This window comes from Limulus polyphemus, unplaced genomic scaffold, assembly GCF_000517525.1.
Source record: "Limulus polyphemus unplaced genomic scaffold, Limulus_polyphemus-2.1.2 Scaffold1399, whole genome shotgun sequence".
NCBI lineage: Eukaryota > Metazoa > Arthropoda > Merostomata > Xiphosura > Limulidae > Limulus > Limulus polyphemus.
In genome coordinates, this window is record NW_013667009.1 from 261,227 (window position 1) to 277,651 (window position 16,425).

General features: G+C 30.4%; 1 protein-coding gene across 5 annotated transcripts in view; it reads left to right on the forward strand.

The window, feature by feature from the left end:
* The window catches only part of LOC106463410 (protein Mo25-like), a 44,120-nt gene extending 30,877 nt beyond the window's left edge, over positions 1 to 13,243 (forward strand). For all 5 annotated transcript variants that reach the window (XM_022390894.1, XM_022390893.1, XM_013923433.2 and 2 more), the window contains 6 exons: positions 3,337 to 3,504; positions 4,350 to 4,468; positions 8,774 to 8,942; positions 10,462 to 10,587; positions 11,759 to 11,902; positions 13,057 to 13,243. In XM_022390894.1, the coding sequence (XP_022246602.1) occupies positions 3,337 to 3,504; positions 4,350 to 4,468; positions 8,774 to 8,942; positions 10,462 to 10,587; positions 11,759 to 11,902; positions 13,057 to 13,239 (909 nt within the window). In that variant the 3' untranslated portion in view covers positions 13,240 to 13,243. The remainder of the gene's footprint in view (positions 1 to 3,336; positions 3,505 to 4,349; positions 4,469 to 8,773; positions 8,943 to 10,461; positions 10,588 to 11,758; positions 11,903 to 13,056) is intronic.
* The last annotated feature ends 3,182 nt before the right edge of the window (positions 13,244 to 16,425 follow it).

Sequence of the window (16,425 nt, forward strand, 5' to 3'; positions counted from 1 at the left end):
AACATTATGGAGACTCAATCTTTTATCCCAAATTGCTGGAACTACCTCTACTTTTGCTTTGTAATCCCAGGGAGGATACATTTTTTGAATTCTTAGTGATTGTAGGATTGCTATTTCTCTTAGTGAACTTACTCTTATGAGTTCCTGCCTTCCATTGGCATCAGCAATCTCGTGCCATGTGGCCTGTAGTACCACAATTAAAACACGCTACCTGTTCATTTCTTTTCTGTTTCTGAAAACAGTTTTTTGCCATATGACCAATTTTACCACAGTTAAAACACTGGAAGCCATTGGACTTACTTTGCTTATTCTGCCACTCTGTCTTACTAGATGTATTATTAATTACTACATTTACAGCAAAGTTTTTTGGTCTGTATATCTGCTTTTCTCGCATCTCTTCTCGAGTAGCTACTTCAATTAGATTTAGCAAAGTTGCTTGAGTGCTATTTGCTTTATTTACCTGACATCTAGCTATATTGCTTAGCAAACCTCAGACTTTAAAGTGTCTTGTATCATGAGATAATTTGGGTGCACATAGGCTTTGCAAAACTTATTACCTAACTTCTGTAACTTATGTCCAAATACTCGGACAGATGCATCTCGTAACTGAGATAAAGTATGGAGCTCTGATAAAATTGCACCAAGTGTTTCTCATTTTTGATATTCTTCTTCTAACCTACGAACTAGGGACTGAAACTTATGGTTTCACGTAGGTTGTTATAAGCCCTAATATAGCATTTTACTTCTCCTGCCATTCTTAACCTTAAAATATCTGCTTTCTGTGCATTGGTCCTGCCCAATATTCTGGCTGCTTCACTTATAGCTTCAATAAAGCTTTCAACATCTTTGTTAACCTTATCATGATATAATGTTATGGCACTCGTTAAATGCGTAGCACCGTGGGGACCTACTTGTGCGGGTTGCTCTCTTGCAGCATCATGATTAGTGTCAGCCCTTCTATCAACTCTAGGACATGCACCACCCTCTTCTGTAGTCGTGTCTACACCAGCAGTAGCCATATTCACTTACTACTTATTTTTAACTTACACTACTTATAGTATTTCAGTTGACTTTCTTACTTTTCTGCCTTTCTTTACTTCCTTAGCTACTCCAAAAAATTCTCGAGACTGCGCCAGTTGTAATGGACAGCACCCTTAGGGCAAGTCGTTGGAGTTTCAACTATACTGCCAATTACACCAAATTTATTTAATTGAGGATTGCCGTGGTGAGTAGAGCTCACAAGCCACTAACTCAAGGAATTTACAGTTAGACTAAAGAGAATGACCCTGACACAGATATGTGAACAATATATAAGATTTTATTCACACTTTTAGTATTTTTAAAACATATAAACATACATTTAATTCTTACTTATAACAGCCTTTTCTGCTTAACTCACAGTAACTCACTTTAGTTTTAATTCACATAAAACAAAATACTTCATTATTCTTATACTGACTATACTGATAGTTCTTATTTCAATTTCAAGTGACATTAATTAAAAAAGAGAAATATAGTTATTACTTTCAACTGGGCTGTTCTACTCTGTCAGCAGAGGTTCGATAATTTCATTTTCATGTCTGAGACTATCTTCAGTTCTAAGAGAACCGCAGTTCTTTTTGAAGATTTCTTCCTGGAGAGAACTGATTTTTAGCTCCAGAAATGAGTTCATATTCTCTGTATTCCTTCAATTTTCCAAATAGTTTTCCTGACTACCCACAAGTAGTCCTTACACTTTATTGGATGATTTCTGCAACTCAACGGGTGATTCCAAAACAAGAACCAAAACTCTCAAGTAATTGGTTATGTGGTGGTGAGTGCTCTGGTTGCCTTTTCACATATACTACTACACCAGGCTGAAGTAACAAATCTTACATAAAGATGCCGACTTTAGATGTTATCATAAACTTGTTAGTAGTCTTTACAGTTCTACCACTCGGCATCATTAATTCTTCACTGTCAATACTCATGACTAGTGTATTTCTCAGTGTCCTCGTTGTTGCTTAATTTTTTATGACTTAACTCGTGATTCTCAATGCCAACTAACCAGCTAACTGTACTCCGCCTAGTTCTTGACCTTGTTTCATCATACAGGTGTCCTTACTTATGGCCTTTTTTCATGCATATGTATTACATTCAGAATGCTAAATTTTTCTAACTTTTATCTTAACTTTGCAAACATTAGAAATGTTTTAAATCTTAACAAAACTGCTGAAGTAATTGTAAACATTTTCTCAAAAATATTCAATTACTTCACAGGTAAACTGATTTTCCTACAAATATCAGACAGATAGATCTGCTAATAACTGGAGATTTGTTCACGAAATTAATAGAATGATTCTGAGTTGAATAATATAGCTGAGTCTTTGTAGTGTGTGTGTGTATAAAATAATGAAACTGGATGAAATTGATAAAAATGAATACAATCTGCAACATATGTACATAACACATGAAAAGACAGTTGCTCTTACTAGGCTGTGCTTAGTCTCACAGTTTTCTTTCAATCAAGATTGATCTCTGTAGAACTGAACCAAGAAAATGTACTTGAAATGAAGAAGTAAACCTGGTGTCTTTGTTCAGTTGACAGCATCACCTCATAATCTTTGTTCTCTGGCTGTTGCACTTAGTATCAACCCAACCAGCAAAGGACATTATAGTGCAATTTATTCAACCCAGATGCTATATGTTATTATAGTATCCTCTCAGTTAGAATAGTCATTATCTACCATCTAAATGACTTTCTGAACCATGTGTTCATGATAAAACTGCATACAAACTAAATAAATTGAAAATTTTAAAAAATTTCTATATTACTAAAGTAGGTTGAAAATGCCTGCATGTCACAAAGCTAATTCTGTCTGTGTTACCAAATTCCACTGCTTTTAGATGTAAGCATCAGTGGCTTTTTTCCCCCTTTTTTTTGAAGTGAATACTTGGAGCAATGGGACATTTTCATGTTGTATTACATAAACACTTGGTAATCTGAAACAGTAGGTCTTGTTATTTCTGCATTTTAGAAACACAATGCTGTTATTGTTTTGCAGTTTATTAAGACTTTTTGTGTATGTAACTCAAAAATTTGAATTAATGCAACCTTTGAGAAGTTAAAATAATGTAATTTCTTGGTCTTATTTTGATGTAAAAAACTTAAGAACTGTGAAAAATAATTATGATGTTAATTTTCATATTTATTCATAGTGTGAAATATAATTATCATAGTAAATAATGCCTGAATATATTTTTACTTGTCTCAAGAATACTAAAGTTTACCCATTAGTGAGTAGAGTTATTGTGATGATTGAATTTAAATATTAATGGCAGTTTGTTTTTATACAGGCTCAAGAAGATGTGTCAAAAAATCTAATGTTAATGAAAAACATGTTGTATGGAACCAATGATCAGGAACCTCAGACAGACATAGTCCTGACACAGCTTGCACATGAATTGTATAATTCTAACCTTCTGTTGTCATTTATTCAAAATTTATCAAAGATAGATTTTGAGGTTAGTGTTTTGATTAGTATTTTTTCAATTATGTATGATTTACATAGTTCTCTCTTCACGTCACGTCCATAAAGACACATTTTTATTTTTTCAGTGGTTACAGCCTTTTTTATCTTTTGTAGAAAAAAAATGAAAAGTAAGTGAGGAAGGGTAAATCCTGAATGATCATTGTGATAATTACATGTTGAGACACCAACATGCTCATTAAAATGAACCTTTACTAAACTAAGAAATGCTACTAAGAGACAAAAGTAGCTATTTTATTAGGTAAGTGAAAGACAAATTACTTTAAGAATGGGTTTTAAATTCAATTGGAAACCAAAATATACATGAAATGAAAATATTTCTTGGAATATTAAGATTTATGTTCAAATTAAGTAACAGTAAGTCAAAAACAAATTGACACTAACTAAATATAATTAACAAACAACAGAAAAATGACAAACCTTGTTTTTGGTAGTGAGTAATACATGTTGCATTTATTCTGAAATAGTTTAATTTTTGAAATTTAAAACTGTTATGAAGTGGGAACTTTTTATTTGTAATTATCAGATAAACCTCTTTTTACAGACATAAAATGTGGTTAGCTGGTATTTTTTGTATGGAATTGAGATTGTGTTTGCTAAGTTAATTTAGGACTTGAATTTGTTTCAAGATGTCCAAACAAGATAGTTGTCACCAAAGTATTGAAATTTTTGTTTAGAATTTGTGGATTATCAAGAAACTTCCAAGCTTTAAACGTTACATCTTCTGCTGATTATAAATTAAAATTCCTTCATGAATTGATTCAGTATATGTAACTGAAATTCTACATATTAAATTATTATTTTTGTTTTGTTTTTTAGGGGAAAAAAGATGTTGCACAGATATTCAATAACATTCTGAGGAGACAGATTGGTACAAGGTCACCAACAGTAGAGTATATATGCACTAAATCAGAAATACTTTTCACTTTAATTAAAGGGTAAGTACATGTATAAGCACACAATGATGGTAAAAACATAAAGTAGTTTGTCACTAATCCAAAAACCTATCATAACTTATGGATTTACAGTATTTAATTATTCTTTGAATAAAATACTTGAAATACCATTATCTTGAAAATGAATACATCTGGGTGTTTTGATACTTTTCTCAGTGCCTAGATCTGTTTAGTTATTTAACCGTTATGTTAATTGTGGACAAGGGCAGTGCCAGGCTCTTCCTGGTAACGGCTCAGAGGTACACTTGACAAAACATTAAGGAAGCTCTATGTCTTGTGTGCACTGCTTTTTGAGTCATTTATAATACTTTGAACAAAAAAAATGCCATTACATATAACATTACTTAGATTTCTAGATTAATATTAATTTCTGATCAGAAAGAAACTAAATTTCAATCTAATATTGTTAAGGAATAAAGCTAATTAAACATATTTTTCTTACATTCTTATTTATTAAGATTAAAATGCATATTTTAATAATTTGGGTACCCTCACTGTTAGTCATATCTTAGGCCATAATCTCAATAGTATTTCACAAAATTTAGCCAGTTTAAGAGATTTAGGTTAGTTTTAAATAAATACTAAGATAACACTGCAAAACAATGATTATTATAGTGAAAGTATAAAAATATAAAGTAATGAAACTGGATATGTTAAATATTCCAACCAGTATTATTAATGAAAGTAATTACAAAGAGATATTGGAGTATATCTTTCCTATGGAGCACAAAAATGTTAGCAATCAGCCCTCCACAGTGCAAATGTCTATTTCAACAAACACCTACACTTGTAGAGATTACTTTTCACTCTCATCTCACCATGGCTTCTCTTCTTCAACCTCCAGCCAAAGTCTGTTAGATACGTGAGTACTTGATAGAGATAGATAGTCATGAACTTGTGTGAGTCAGATCTTGTGCAGTAGCTGCGTGTTGTGGGAATTCTGTCTCAACTCCAGTCAATGACACAGCAACACATTGATAAACTCTAACAAGTTGCCCTTCTTATGAAAATAGCTTTTTATTAACTTTTCTCACTTAGTATTGGCATTATTTCGTTTATTATTTTTTCTAGCTCAATGATTAATTACTAATTTATTGAATTTTTAAGGTAATGATCAACTCATTAATAAGTAAAGTCTTCTGTAAAAGGCAAAATTAAATATAAGTCTTGAAACGGTTCAGTAGTAATAATAAGACTTAAAAGGAAAGCTACAACATCTTAAATATGGTGAAGAAAGTAATTAACTAAAATTATTTAACTTTGCCAGTAACATAATGTCGTAGTATACACCAAACTGTTATATAGCTAGTATTAACTATTCATGATAAGAACTTAAATTAAAGGGAGGTAAAAACCAGTGGTGGTCAATTTACTAAATTCATTATTACCAAAAATAATTTCCAAAAGAATTAAAGAATATTGTAAAAAATTTTGTTAAATTTCCTGTAGAATTAGATAAATTTTGTACATAAAGTGCAATAGGAGAAACCATGTTTTTGAAAAGTGAGAGTGAGTTTGAGCTCTATCCAAGAAGTCTTGTAATGTTGAACAAATTCTATTGTATCCAATAAGCTGTGAGTAGTAAACATTGTCACATAGCTTATTGTTGTAGCTTCAAAGACTTACATTTTTCTTTACATTCTGTGGAATTACTGATGATAATGAATGGATTAATGTTGGGTTTTTTTTATCTTTGATAATATTACAGTATTTCTTAAAATGTTCTTTAATTATTATATTAGACCATTACCTATCAGAATTGACAAATTCTTAGCCCCAGCAATAAAACTGTATTTGTATGGTGTTTTATGTGATATGGGAATCCACACTGTAAGATTTAACAAAATGTACACTAATTAATAGTTGTAAAATCTACATTGGTTATGATATTGGGGTTAAAGGTGAGCATATGGTGGATGGGAGAATAAATATAAGGAATTATATTTGCACTTATAGGATAAAATGTTGTATATATCCTCAGTGTTTATGTTACCTAACACTACTGTATATATATACAGATTCTACCACCTATGGCCCTCTTCAAGAATAGCTGATAGTTTTGTGTTTGGTTTTGATAGGTAATAATTGTTGTCTAGAAGTCTTTTTGACTAATATTCAAATTTAATTAGTTCTATATTTGCATCAATGAATGGAACTATAAGGTAAACCCTATCTTTGCATTCATTAGATGTAGTTGTTTCAGGTTTAAGTGATGACAAACAAGAAATAGTAGCTAGTGTACATTGCTTCTTTAAAATTAATGTCACCTGTATTTATGTTTAAGTACCAAATAAACTTTTGAGATATTTTGTTTGATAAACTGAAAGTAGGTCTGACAGTAAACTATCCTATGCTTTAGCCCTTCTTGTTTTGTGTGTGTGTGCCCATGACTATGTGTCTGATGTGTAAGCAATTGAAAAAAAAAAATATTATTTATAAATTGATAGCCTTGGGAAACATTACTTTCATTTTTAATTTGGTTATTAAAAAATATAGATTATTTTTCCATGAATGAATTTTGGAAATGGACAAAAATTTATAGAATCCTGACCAATTACTGGGAATATTTCTAGTTAGGTAGCTTGCTTTGATCAGAAATAATTGGTAGTTTTCCATTTACTTCCAGGAATAAAGTACAATGTAATTACTTTTTAAAATAAGTGGATCTGTGTTATTAGTTCCACTATATACTCTTTTATCAAGCCCTGACTCACTATGTTTTTACCTAATTTGTAAATCCTAATACTGCCTAGCTTTGTCCATATTTGTTATCACTTTCAGCTAGGCAATTGTACATGTAGTTTGTTTGACTGGTTTGTTTCACCAGTGACATGAACTTGTTGTTTCCAAAAGATCCATTTGCACACTGTTCATTTTCTTATCTACATAACAGAAAGTTTTTTAAATTTACTTTTCCCAGAATTAGACACAATCCAAACCTCATCATTTTTTTAGAATAGCAGGTTCATACTTGTCTTTCACCTTTTGTCTGTGTCAGAGATTCATTCTGTTTTTGAGGCCTCTGATATTCTCATTTGTCTGTGTCTGAGGTTCTTTTTTTTTGCCTGTGTCCAAGGTTTTTCTTTTGTCTGTGTCCGAGGCTTTTTCTTTTATCTGTTTCCGAGGCTTTTTTTGTCTGTGTCCGAGGCTTTTTCTTTTGTCTGTGTCCGAGGTTCTTTTCTTTTGTCTGTGTCCGAGGTTCTTTCTCTTTTGTCTGTGTCCGAGGTTCTTTCTCTTTTGTCTGTGTCCGAGGGTCTTTCTCTTTTGTCTGTGTCCGAGGTTATTTTCTTTTGTCTATGTCTCTTTTGGGTGTTTCTAAGATTGTCTTTTCAATGTCTCTGATCATAGTTCAGATTAAACATTCATCCTTTGCCATTTGTGATAATTTTTTGTTTTGCTAAAAGGAAATTATTTTTTAATTTGCTGTTGAGGAATAATGGAAAAGTATTGATGAAATATAGTGGAGATTTAATATTAATGAATCAAGTTCACACATACAGCTGTATCATAATTACTGTATGCAACCATAGGCTACATCACCATTAACACCACACAAGACAACAATAATAGAGTCTGTGTGTACATGAATCTGCTATTGTGTATTAAATAATATGGTGCTTAAAATGGCTCAAACAAAATTTTGAGGTATAATAAGTTGGACTCAAGACTGTACGGTTTTACCTGTCACAACTTCATTTGTCATGTTTTGGCTGTACCACTATTTAAGTAGTAATTTTTAAATGTAATGTAGATATATTAATGATTACTTATGAAACATGGCTATTCTTTATTTTGCAAAGAGTTTCAAAATGGACACTGTCCACAGCAGTTGTGCTTATACACAAAGCATACAATAATTCCATTTTATGCTTTCTTATACTGTCTGTACCTGTGGAATTCTCTCACATAGTACATTATCCTTGCTTCCATCTTTAACGAGGAATTTTAATGTACCTATGCTACAGTGATCACTAATTGTATTTTAGGTTTTGAATTTAAGAAATGTTCATTTTGTGATATACGTTTTGGTGAGAATTTGGATTTAGAAAATATAATAGGTCTTATATTAATATTTTATGACAATTTAATTATAATTGTTCTTTGCAAGCTTAGAAAAGGCACTCAAAGAATAACAGTAATAATTATTAAATAGTTAAAATTATGTTATATTGTCAGAAAGTTAAACGGAGATATGTCTTTAAGGTAAAGTTTTAAAATTTTCTTATTTATTTCGACTATTTTAGAAAAGCAGTTATATCGTTTTTCTTTTGCTGTTTTTTAAAACAGGTATGAGAAACAGGATATAGCTCTGAACTGTGGAACAATGTTACGAGAGTGTGCCAGATACGAAGCTCTGACTAAGATTGTAATCTATTCAGATGAGTTTTACAGTTTCTTCAAGTTTGTAGAAGTTTCAACTTTTGACATTGCTTCAGATGCATTCTCCACTTTTAAGGTCAGTTCTGATATTTTTTCACTATGTTTGTTGAAAACTGCATGAGAAATTAATTTATACTAAAGAAGAAAAATGTTCTTTCCAACTGTTATTTTTTCTTACTTCCTATGGAAAATAAATTAAACAATGACAATAAAAACTTTTAAATTTTATAAAGACAAGTAGGGATTGATATATATGTAACCTAGCTAGCTATTGTAATATAGAAAGTTTCAATGCTACAAAAAGTATTGAAACAAGAAAGTCAAAACTACAAAAACTGAGTTACTTAAAATTTAAACAGATTTTATCCCTTCTTTGGCAAATCACTAATTATGTTAGTCTGAGCTCAAAAAGGGCTAAAATATTTTAAATTTGAAGTATCCCAGGTTTTGTACATATATATACATATAAGTTACATATATATTGATCCCTGCTTGTCTTTATAAAATTACAAAATTTTTTATTAAACTTTTTTGTTTCCTTTTTATTAGCTATATTTTTGTGTCCCGGGAATACCAAGCATGGGAAGCACATATATCTGATTTGATTTTATTACTCATCAGGATATTTACCAACCTACCCTTAAATCTAATTATATGCCCAAAGTAGTGCATCGTCCATTTTATATATATATATACAAGTATCCTTTTCGGTACAAGAAAGGAATCATTGGGACCCCAGAGGGAAGAGTTCTGTGAAAGAATTAGAGTGATAAGGTTTGTTATTTTTTCTGTAGACTTGTCTGGAAAAATAATTTACTTAGATGAAAATTTGTTGAAATCGTGAAATTTTGATTAATTCCATAAACACATATATAGTGAGTTAGGTAGCTTTATAAGTACAATAAGCTTTAGTTTTGTTCAGCCAACACTTTGAAATAGTCATTTTTAATATTCAGATATTTTCAAGGTGGTTTTAAATGGGTGATTTTTATGGCTGCCATTTTGTTTCATCAGGATCCCTACCATTAAGTACTACCGTACTTAATGCTAATCAACTTCTGCTACAGATTTTGATTCAATATTAATAAGTTTACAGTTGATTTGTATATAGAGAACATGTGCTGAGTTTTAGTATTTATTTCATTTTAGACAGATTTTTTTGTGTACTTACTTTTTTTGCATGCCCATTTGTCTTATCAGTTCCTTCTACATGCTTAATATAAGGATTGATAACTTAGAAATAACCGTGTTTAAGTTTTAAGGTTGCAGTGATTGTTCTTACTTGTCACAGTCATATGTTCCAATGATAGATATTTTTCTGAAGGTTTGTATGATTTAATTGTTGGAACTAAGAAACTGTTTTAAAATAATGGCATTATGTTATGTTGTCTAAAAGTCAAGTTCTCTCAGTTCTTGCTTAAAAATTAACTTAAAAATTAACTTTCCAACAGATTGTTCAGTTTTACAATAGTTTATATGAACTTGCCTGATTGGATAACTTCATGTATGTTATGAAATAAAACAGGGTTATCTTGATACTTCTGAAGCATTGCTTTCAAAAGAAAAAACCTTTGATTCATCACTAAATTTTTCAGGAATTACTTACAAGACATAAGGGTCTGTGTGCTGAATTTCTGGAAAACAATTATGATAGAGTGTTCAGTCATTACCAGAACTTACTGAACTCAGAAAATTATGTAACTCGAAGACAGTCCTTAAAGGTGAAGTTATGAAAATGTTGTTTTGTACCTTTGTCTCTAATTTTGTTTCAATGATAAAATTAGTTTACCACTTATTGCTTGTTTTCCTCTTAAAAACACTCATGTCTTAATAATGAATAGTTTTACTTCTTACTGATTAGGCTGGGTTTGCCATTTGTGACCCATGTAAAAGTATAGAAACAAATTATGGTATTAAAAAAAGTAAATGTTTTTCACTCTACATAGTTCTTGTTTTTTTTTCTTGCAGTAATGTCTAATGCTGTATACTGGCCAACATTTCACAATACCTTCTGTCTCTTTCTTACTAATTTCTTACTGTTTGTAATATGTAGGCTTAAAACTGTAACCATTTTAGATTTTCTGTGATCTTGAATCTGTAAGATTTTCAGCAGTTTTAAATTTGTATTAAGCCACTTACTCAAAGTAACTCTTATTCTCACAGTATTGACATGTAGTTTACTGAGAGTTAATACAGTATTGATGCATACTGCTGTAAAGAAATATTTTCATTCAAATACTGATATCAAAGGCTTTTAACCTTTTCTGTTTTATAGCTTTCAAATGTAAATGCTGCGAATATGCAATTTTTAGTTGGTGTTTATTCAGGACATTCTAAAAACTTTTTCATAGCATTCACTGTAGTAGCCAAAGCTTATCAATTGGCTTAAAATTAATGATAAAAGATTACGTTAAATGCAGATATTTTTTGTTACATTTATCTTAATTTTCCATTGCAGATTTATATTTATAATAGCATTTTAGAAAATATTTTGTCTCATTGTCCAGCCCAACTAGTGAATTTTGGTATTGATTGAAAGGCCTCTTAGTGACTTGTGGGAGACAAAAGATAGATCTGAAATGCTATTTTTTACATGCCTCTGATTTGGATCCACAAAGAAGAAATGGATTTGAACAGATGTATTGTTTTGTTTGAAATTGTTCAACAGTTTTTGTATTTCTTCTTTGAATTTGTTTAGTACTTTCTTAGGAAGAAAGAAAAGATTGGTGTCATGTTAGAGAAAGATTATTGATTGAGAATAAAATAATACAGGTGGGAGAAATGGACTACTAAAAAAATATTCTCAAACACCTGATTATTAACTAAACATTTATGTATATACGTGAATGATATGAAGTTAATGCATATTTCCATACATGTATTTATTTACAGTTGCTTGGGGAGCTTCTGCTTGATCGTCATAACTTTTCTGTAATGACCCGATATATAAGTAACCCAGAGAACTTAAAGCTTATGATGAATATGCTGAAAGAAAAAAGCAGAAATATTCAGTTTGAGGCTTTTCATGTCTTTAAGGTAAAAGGTGAAATTCTATGTTTCTCGGTTATATGCACTGTATTCTTTATGAATAGTGAATGTGATACAGAGCACCCCAGTTTCTAATGTAAAGCTGACATTTCAACATCCAATCTTTATGGTTTGTTAAATATTCCATTTAAGACAACACTGTTAAGTTAGCCAGTGCAATGGGAAACTACACAGAACAAAATAAGTTTGATCAATTTCGTCATGAAACTTTTATTAATTCTGCTTGATGCTATATGCACAGTTTCTTTCTAAGTAACTTGATGTTATGTTACCACCACATTAAAAGACATGTTTATAGACTCATAACATACTGTGTTTTTCCCTTTTCTAAATCTTAATGTTGTTTTTGTAAAAACATTTGCTGAAAATCTGTTGTTCTGTCATTGTAAATTACTATCCAAAAAGGTATGATTGTAAGCTAGGCTTAACCTTACTTTGATATTGAAAAATATGTTTCATAATAAAATGTGTATTTTATTCATGGTATTGCTGAGGAAAAGTGCATTTTCTGAGAAACAGTGAAGCTTATTACTTTGTGTTCTGTTACTTTTATTCTTTTTAGTACAATTCTATGGTGTCTATTTTGTTACAGCTTCTACCTCGTTTACCTTTTACCTGTTTTTTTATGGGTAATAATGTATATTGTACTTGTGGCTACAAATATATAGTGATATACTTTTATGCAATCATTGAAATTCTCTTGTGTATGTGTTTAGTAGTGAGAAATAAACCCAACTTGAAGTATTAAGCATAAAAATAAAGTGATGTGACTTTTCAGTTCTTTTATTACAAGTAACAAGTCAGAGGAAAACTTTTTAAATCAACAGTTTCTGGCATAATATTTATAGTTTTTTCTCAGTTCTAACAATCTTTGGGATGAATGACAAATCAACCAGTTGTATCACTGTTGTAGACAAGTACTGATTATTAAACTTGCATTTGGTTGTTTTTGTTTGTTTGTAAGTGTACTTACTGTTATATACAAGTTTATCACATTTATGAGTAACAATAGATGAAACATTAAAAATTAAACTTTTATCAAAAATGTTAATTGTTTAAAGAGCTCCAACCACATGAAGGTTTAGAATATAAGATTACTAACTTTAATCCTAACATCAGATATGTATTTTATTTTATTCTAGGTATTTGTTGCCAATCCCAACAAACCAAAAGCAATTCTTGATATACTTCTTCGAAACAAAGAAAAGCTTGTTGACTTCCTTACGAGGTTCCACACTGATCGTTCAGATGATGAACAGTTCAACGATGAAAAGGCCTACCTAATAAAACAGATTAGAGAGTTAAAACCTCATGACGAACACTAGCAGATAGAACTTCTGATATCACATGTCATCCTCTCATTCCAAAAAAAGCTATAATTTTTGCTAACATTTTTGAGTGGCTGTCAGAAAATGTGTGTTAGTAAATATCCTGAGTTTCTATATACAGAAGCTTGCACACTTGGTAATGACAGAAAAAGGAAAATGAATTTTACATACCATAAGTATATTTAATTTTGAAAAATTATGGCATAATTTTTCTGTAAATAATTTTTTTGCTACAAATCAAGAGGTAAATGCATTTGTCTGTGGAATCCATTGCATGTAAATAGACAGGCAGGAACACATTGTGGAAGATGAATACTTTAATTTTACCTAGAATATACTAAAGATATTTTTTGAAAGAGGTATGACTTCCTGTTGTTGCTACATATATAAATTAATTGCACTGACCAAGTATGATGTGATAGCCATAGCTGTGTTACACCAAAAGTTACTTGTGTTATGTTTTTGATGTTTAGTATGGGTTAAAGATTTGACAAATGCATTTCAGTACATGTATTATTTTTGATAATTAAAATACAGTAACCAGGCATTAATTTTATCACATATTTATTTCCATTGGTTAATTGATATATATATAGATCTTAGTAATTTTTTAAATCAATTACTCTGGTTATAGACCTGTAGTTTAGAAAATTCTTGAGGTTTTAATAAAATAGTAGTATGTACTAGGTAATTGTATTTTTCTATTCAAGAACATTGGTACAGCTGGAATTATAGAATTAAAACCTTACAGGTTTGTAGTGTTTTTGGCCAAGTGCTATTTAATTGTTTTATGCTAACTAATGGTAAATTAGGCAGTTTGTGGTGTTTTATTTTTCATCTCATGGTTAGCTAGGTTTATAAAGTTAGCCATGTAGTGAAGTGATTAAAGTTGTAGGAAATCATTTTTTTCTTAAGTTTTATATATTGTTTTATGAAAGACTAAAATTTATAGATTTCATCCACTTTTTATATTAAGTTGATGAGGTATGATTAACTAAATAAAAAATAAATCATGCATAAATAAGCATTTTTATTAAAATCTGTGGCAGCTGTATTAAAAGTAAAAATATTTACCACAGTTGTTAACTGTAAAAAAATTTAATTTTATTGATTTGGATAAAATATATGCCCTTAGCTGTGGCAATTCATTTCATAAGATCGTACATTTTAATTGACCATTTATTTCATTAATAACAATGGTACTGTACAAAAAAGTTAGTTTCAGAAATTACACTGACTTTTATAGATTCCAAATATGTATATATTCTATAGAAATTAATAAAAATTGATAGTTATTCTCATTTAGTAGTTTAAATAGTGTCCTTATTTTAACATGTGTTCTGTACCTGTTATTCAAGATCACTTGTTTGACATAATGTTCAAAAATTTAAATAGAATGTACATTATTTTGTGTTTGATTTATTACAAACAATTGTAGAAACTGGGTATCCCTCTCACTGTGTGAAATAAACAAAGGGTAATAATAATTGCAGTGATGACAGTTCCAATGAAAAAAAAGCAAAGTTTTAGCATTTTATTTAGTTGGTTTTGTAGGCCTATTTTGCTAATATAGTGTTATACACTCAACTGTAAATTTCATACATGCCTTCTATAGACAGTGTTTTAAATAAGACCTTAGTTATAGAGATTTGGCAAGTCTGATTATCTTGGGTGTTGACCAGAAAGTCTCAGTGAAATTCTGGAATATTAATGCTGTTTACTGGAAATCAGGGGTACTGAAAACTGTCATTATTATTGTGATTTATCACATTTTTGCACCCAAAAGTTTTTACATTTCAGTCCTTTATATGTTACATACTATATAATTTGATGTATAATCTTAATAATGCATTCATATGAATCCTGTGACTTCTAGTAAGTAGAGAAGTTTGAGAGACAAAACCTTCTAATTTTAGTTATATTTTGTGTCTGTTTCGCATAACTGTCCTCTGGTGTCATCCCGAAGAATAAGGTGTGTTGAGTTGAATGAAGTTATAATGAATTTAAAACATTCATTTTTTAATCTAATTTACTAATTATTACATTTTTCAATGTTTATAATATTGTCTGAGTTTTTTTTTTCTCTCAACGGATCAGCTCAAACTTTCATGGTGTAATAACAACTGAGACCCCCCCCCCCCACCTCCGAAAAATCCAGCCTGAATACTGTGGTTTGCATTGTATTTACTTTCGTTAAAGTAGTATCGGAATTTCGTTGAATTTAATTATATCAACAGCTTCTGAAAATGAAGCTTGTGTTAGAGTTGCGAAAGAATGTTGAAGCAACTCGGCTTCCCAAATATATTTATTATCTGGTTTTCATCACTTGTAGTAAAGTTTGTTTTTAAAGGTAAATTCCGATAGATGGCGCTGAGAACTTAAATAAAACTAACATTTGGTAAATTGTTTTTTTAACGCCAAGCTACACGATGGGATATTTGCACTTTGTCTACCGCGAGAAATCGAACCCCTGATTTTTGCATTGTAAGTCTAAACTTACCGCTGATCCACCGGTCATAAGAACATTGTGTTTATTTTCATTAGTGTAGTATACTGTACTAATAATTATTCAGAGAAGGGTAGGTTTAGTTTGCAATACTTTTTGTTTATAATGAAAAATTACGCGTACAGCAAAATAAGCCACATTATTGGAAGGCTGGACTACGTGCTTTGGTGATTTATATATTATATAATTTCAGTTGCTTCAATATTGAATAAAAATTGTCATGAAATAAAAATTCAAAGCCACAGTAAAATTGGCCTGTCAGAATCCTAACACGTGAAACAAATGTTTTAATGTCTTTATCTTCAATATCTCTGCGTTTATGAAACTTTCACTTGCACTGCTCATCCAGGGATTAAAAAATTGTGTTGTTCAGCAGTATGCATGTCTTTTTCGTTAAATCAGCACAACAAAAGTAATAAAACTTTTGGCAGCGGTTCACTTGTATATTATGTTATTGTATTGTTTGTTAAAAATCAGTTTGGGATCATCATATTGTAATGTACCGTATTTTTCGGAATATAAGGGGTGTATAAGACGCACCCTTATTTTGAAACAAAGTTGTTTTTTGGGGGGGGGGATCTACAGTCGCATTTGGAAGATTTTTAATGAACAAAAATTCAATTTGATACTTTAGAAATTAGTATATATTGTTCTAAATACAAAAAAGCTCAAAACAT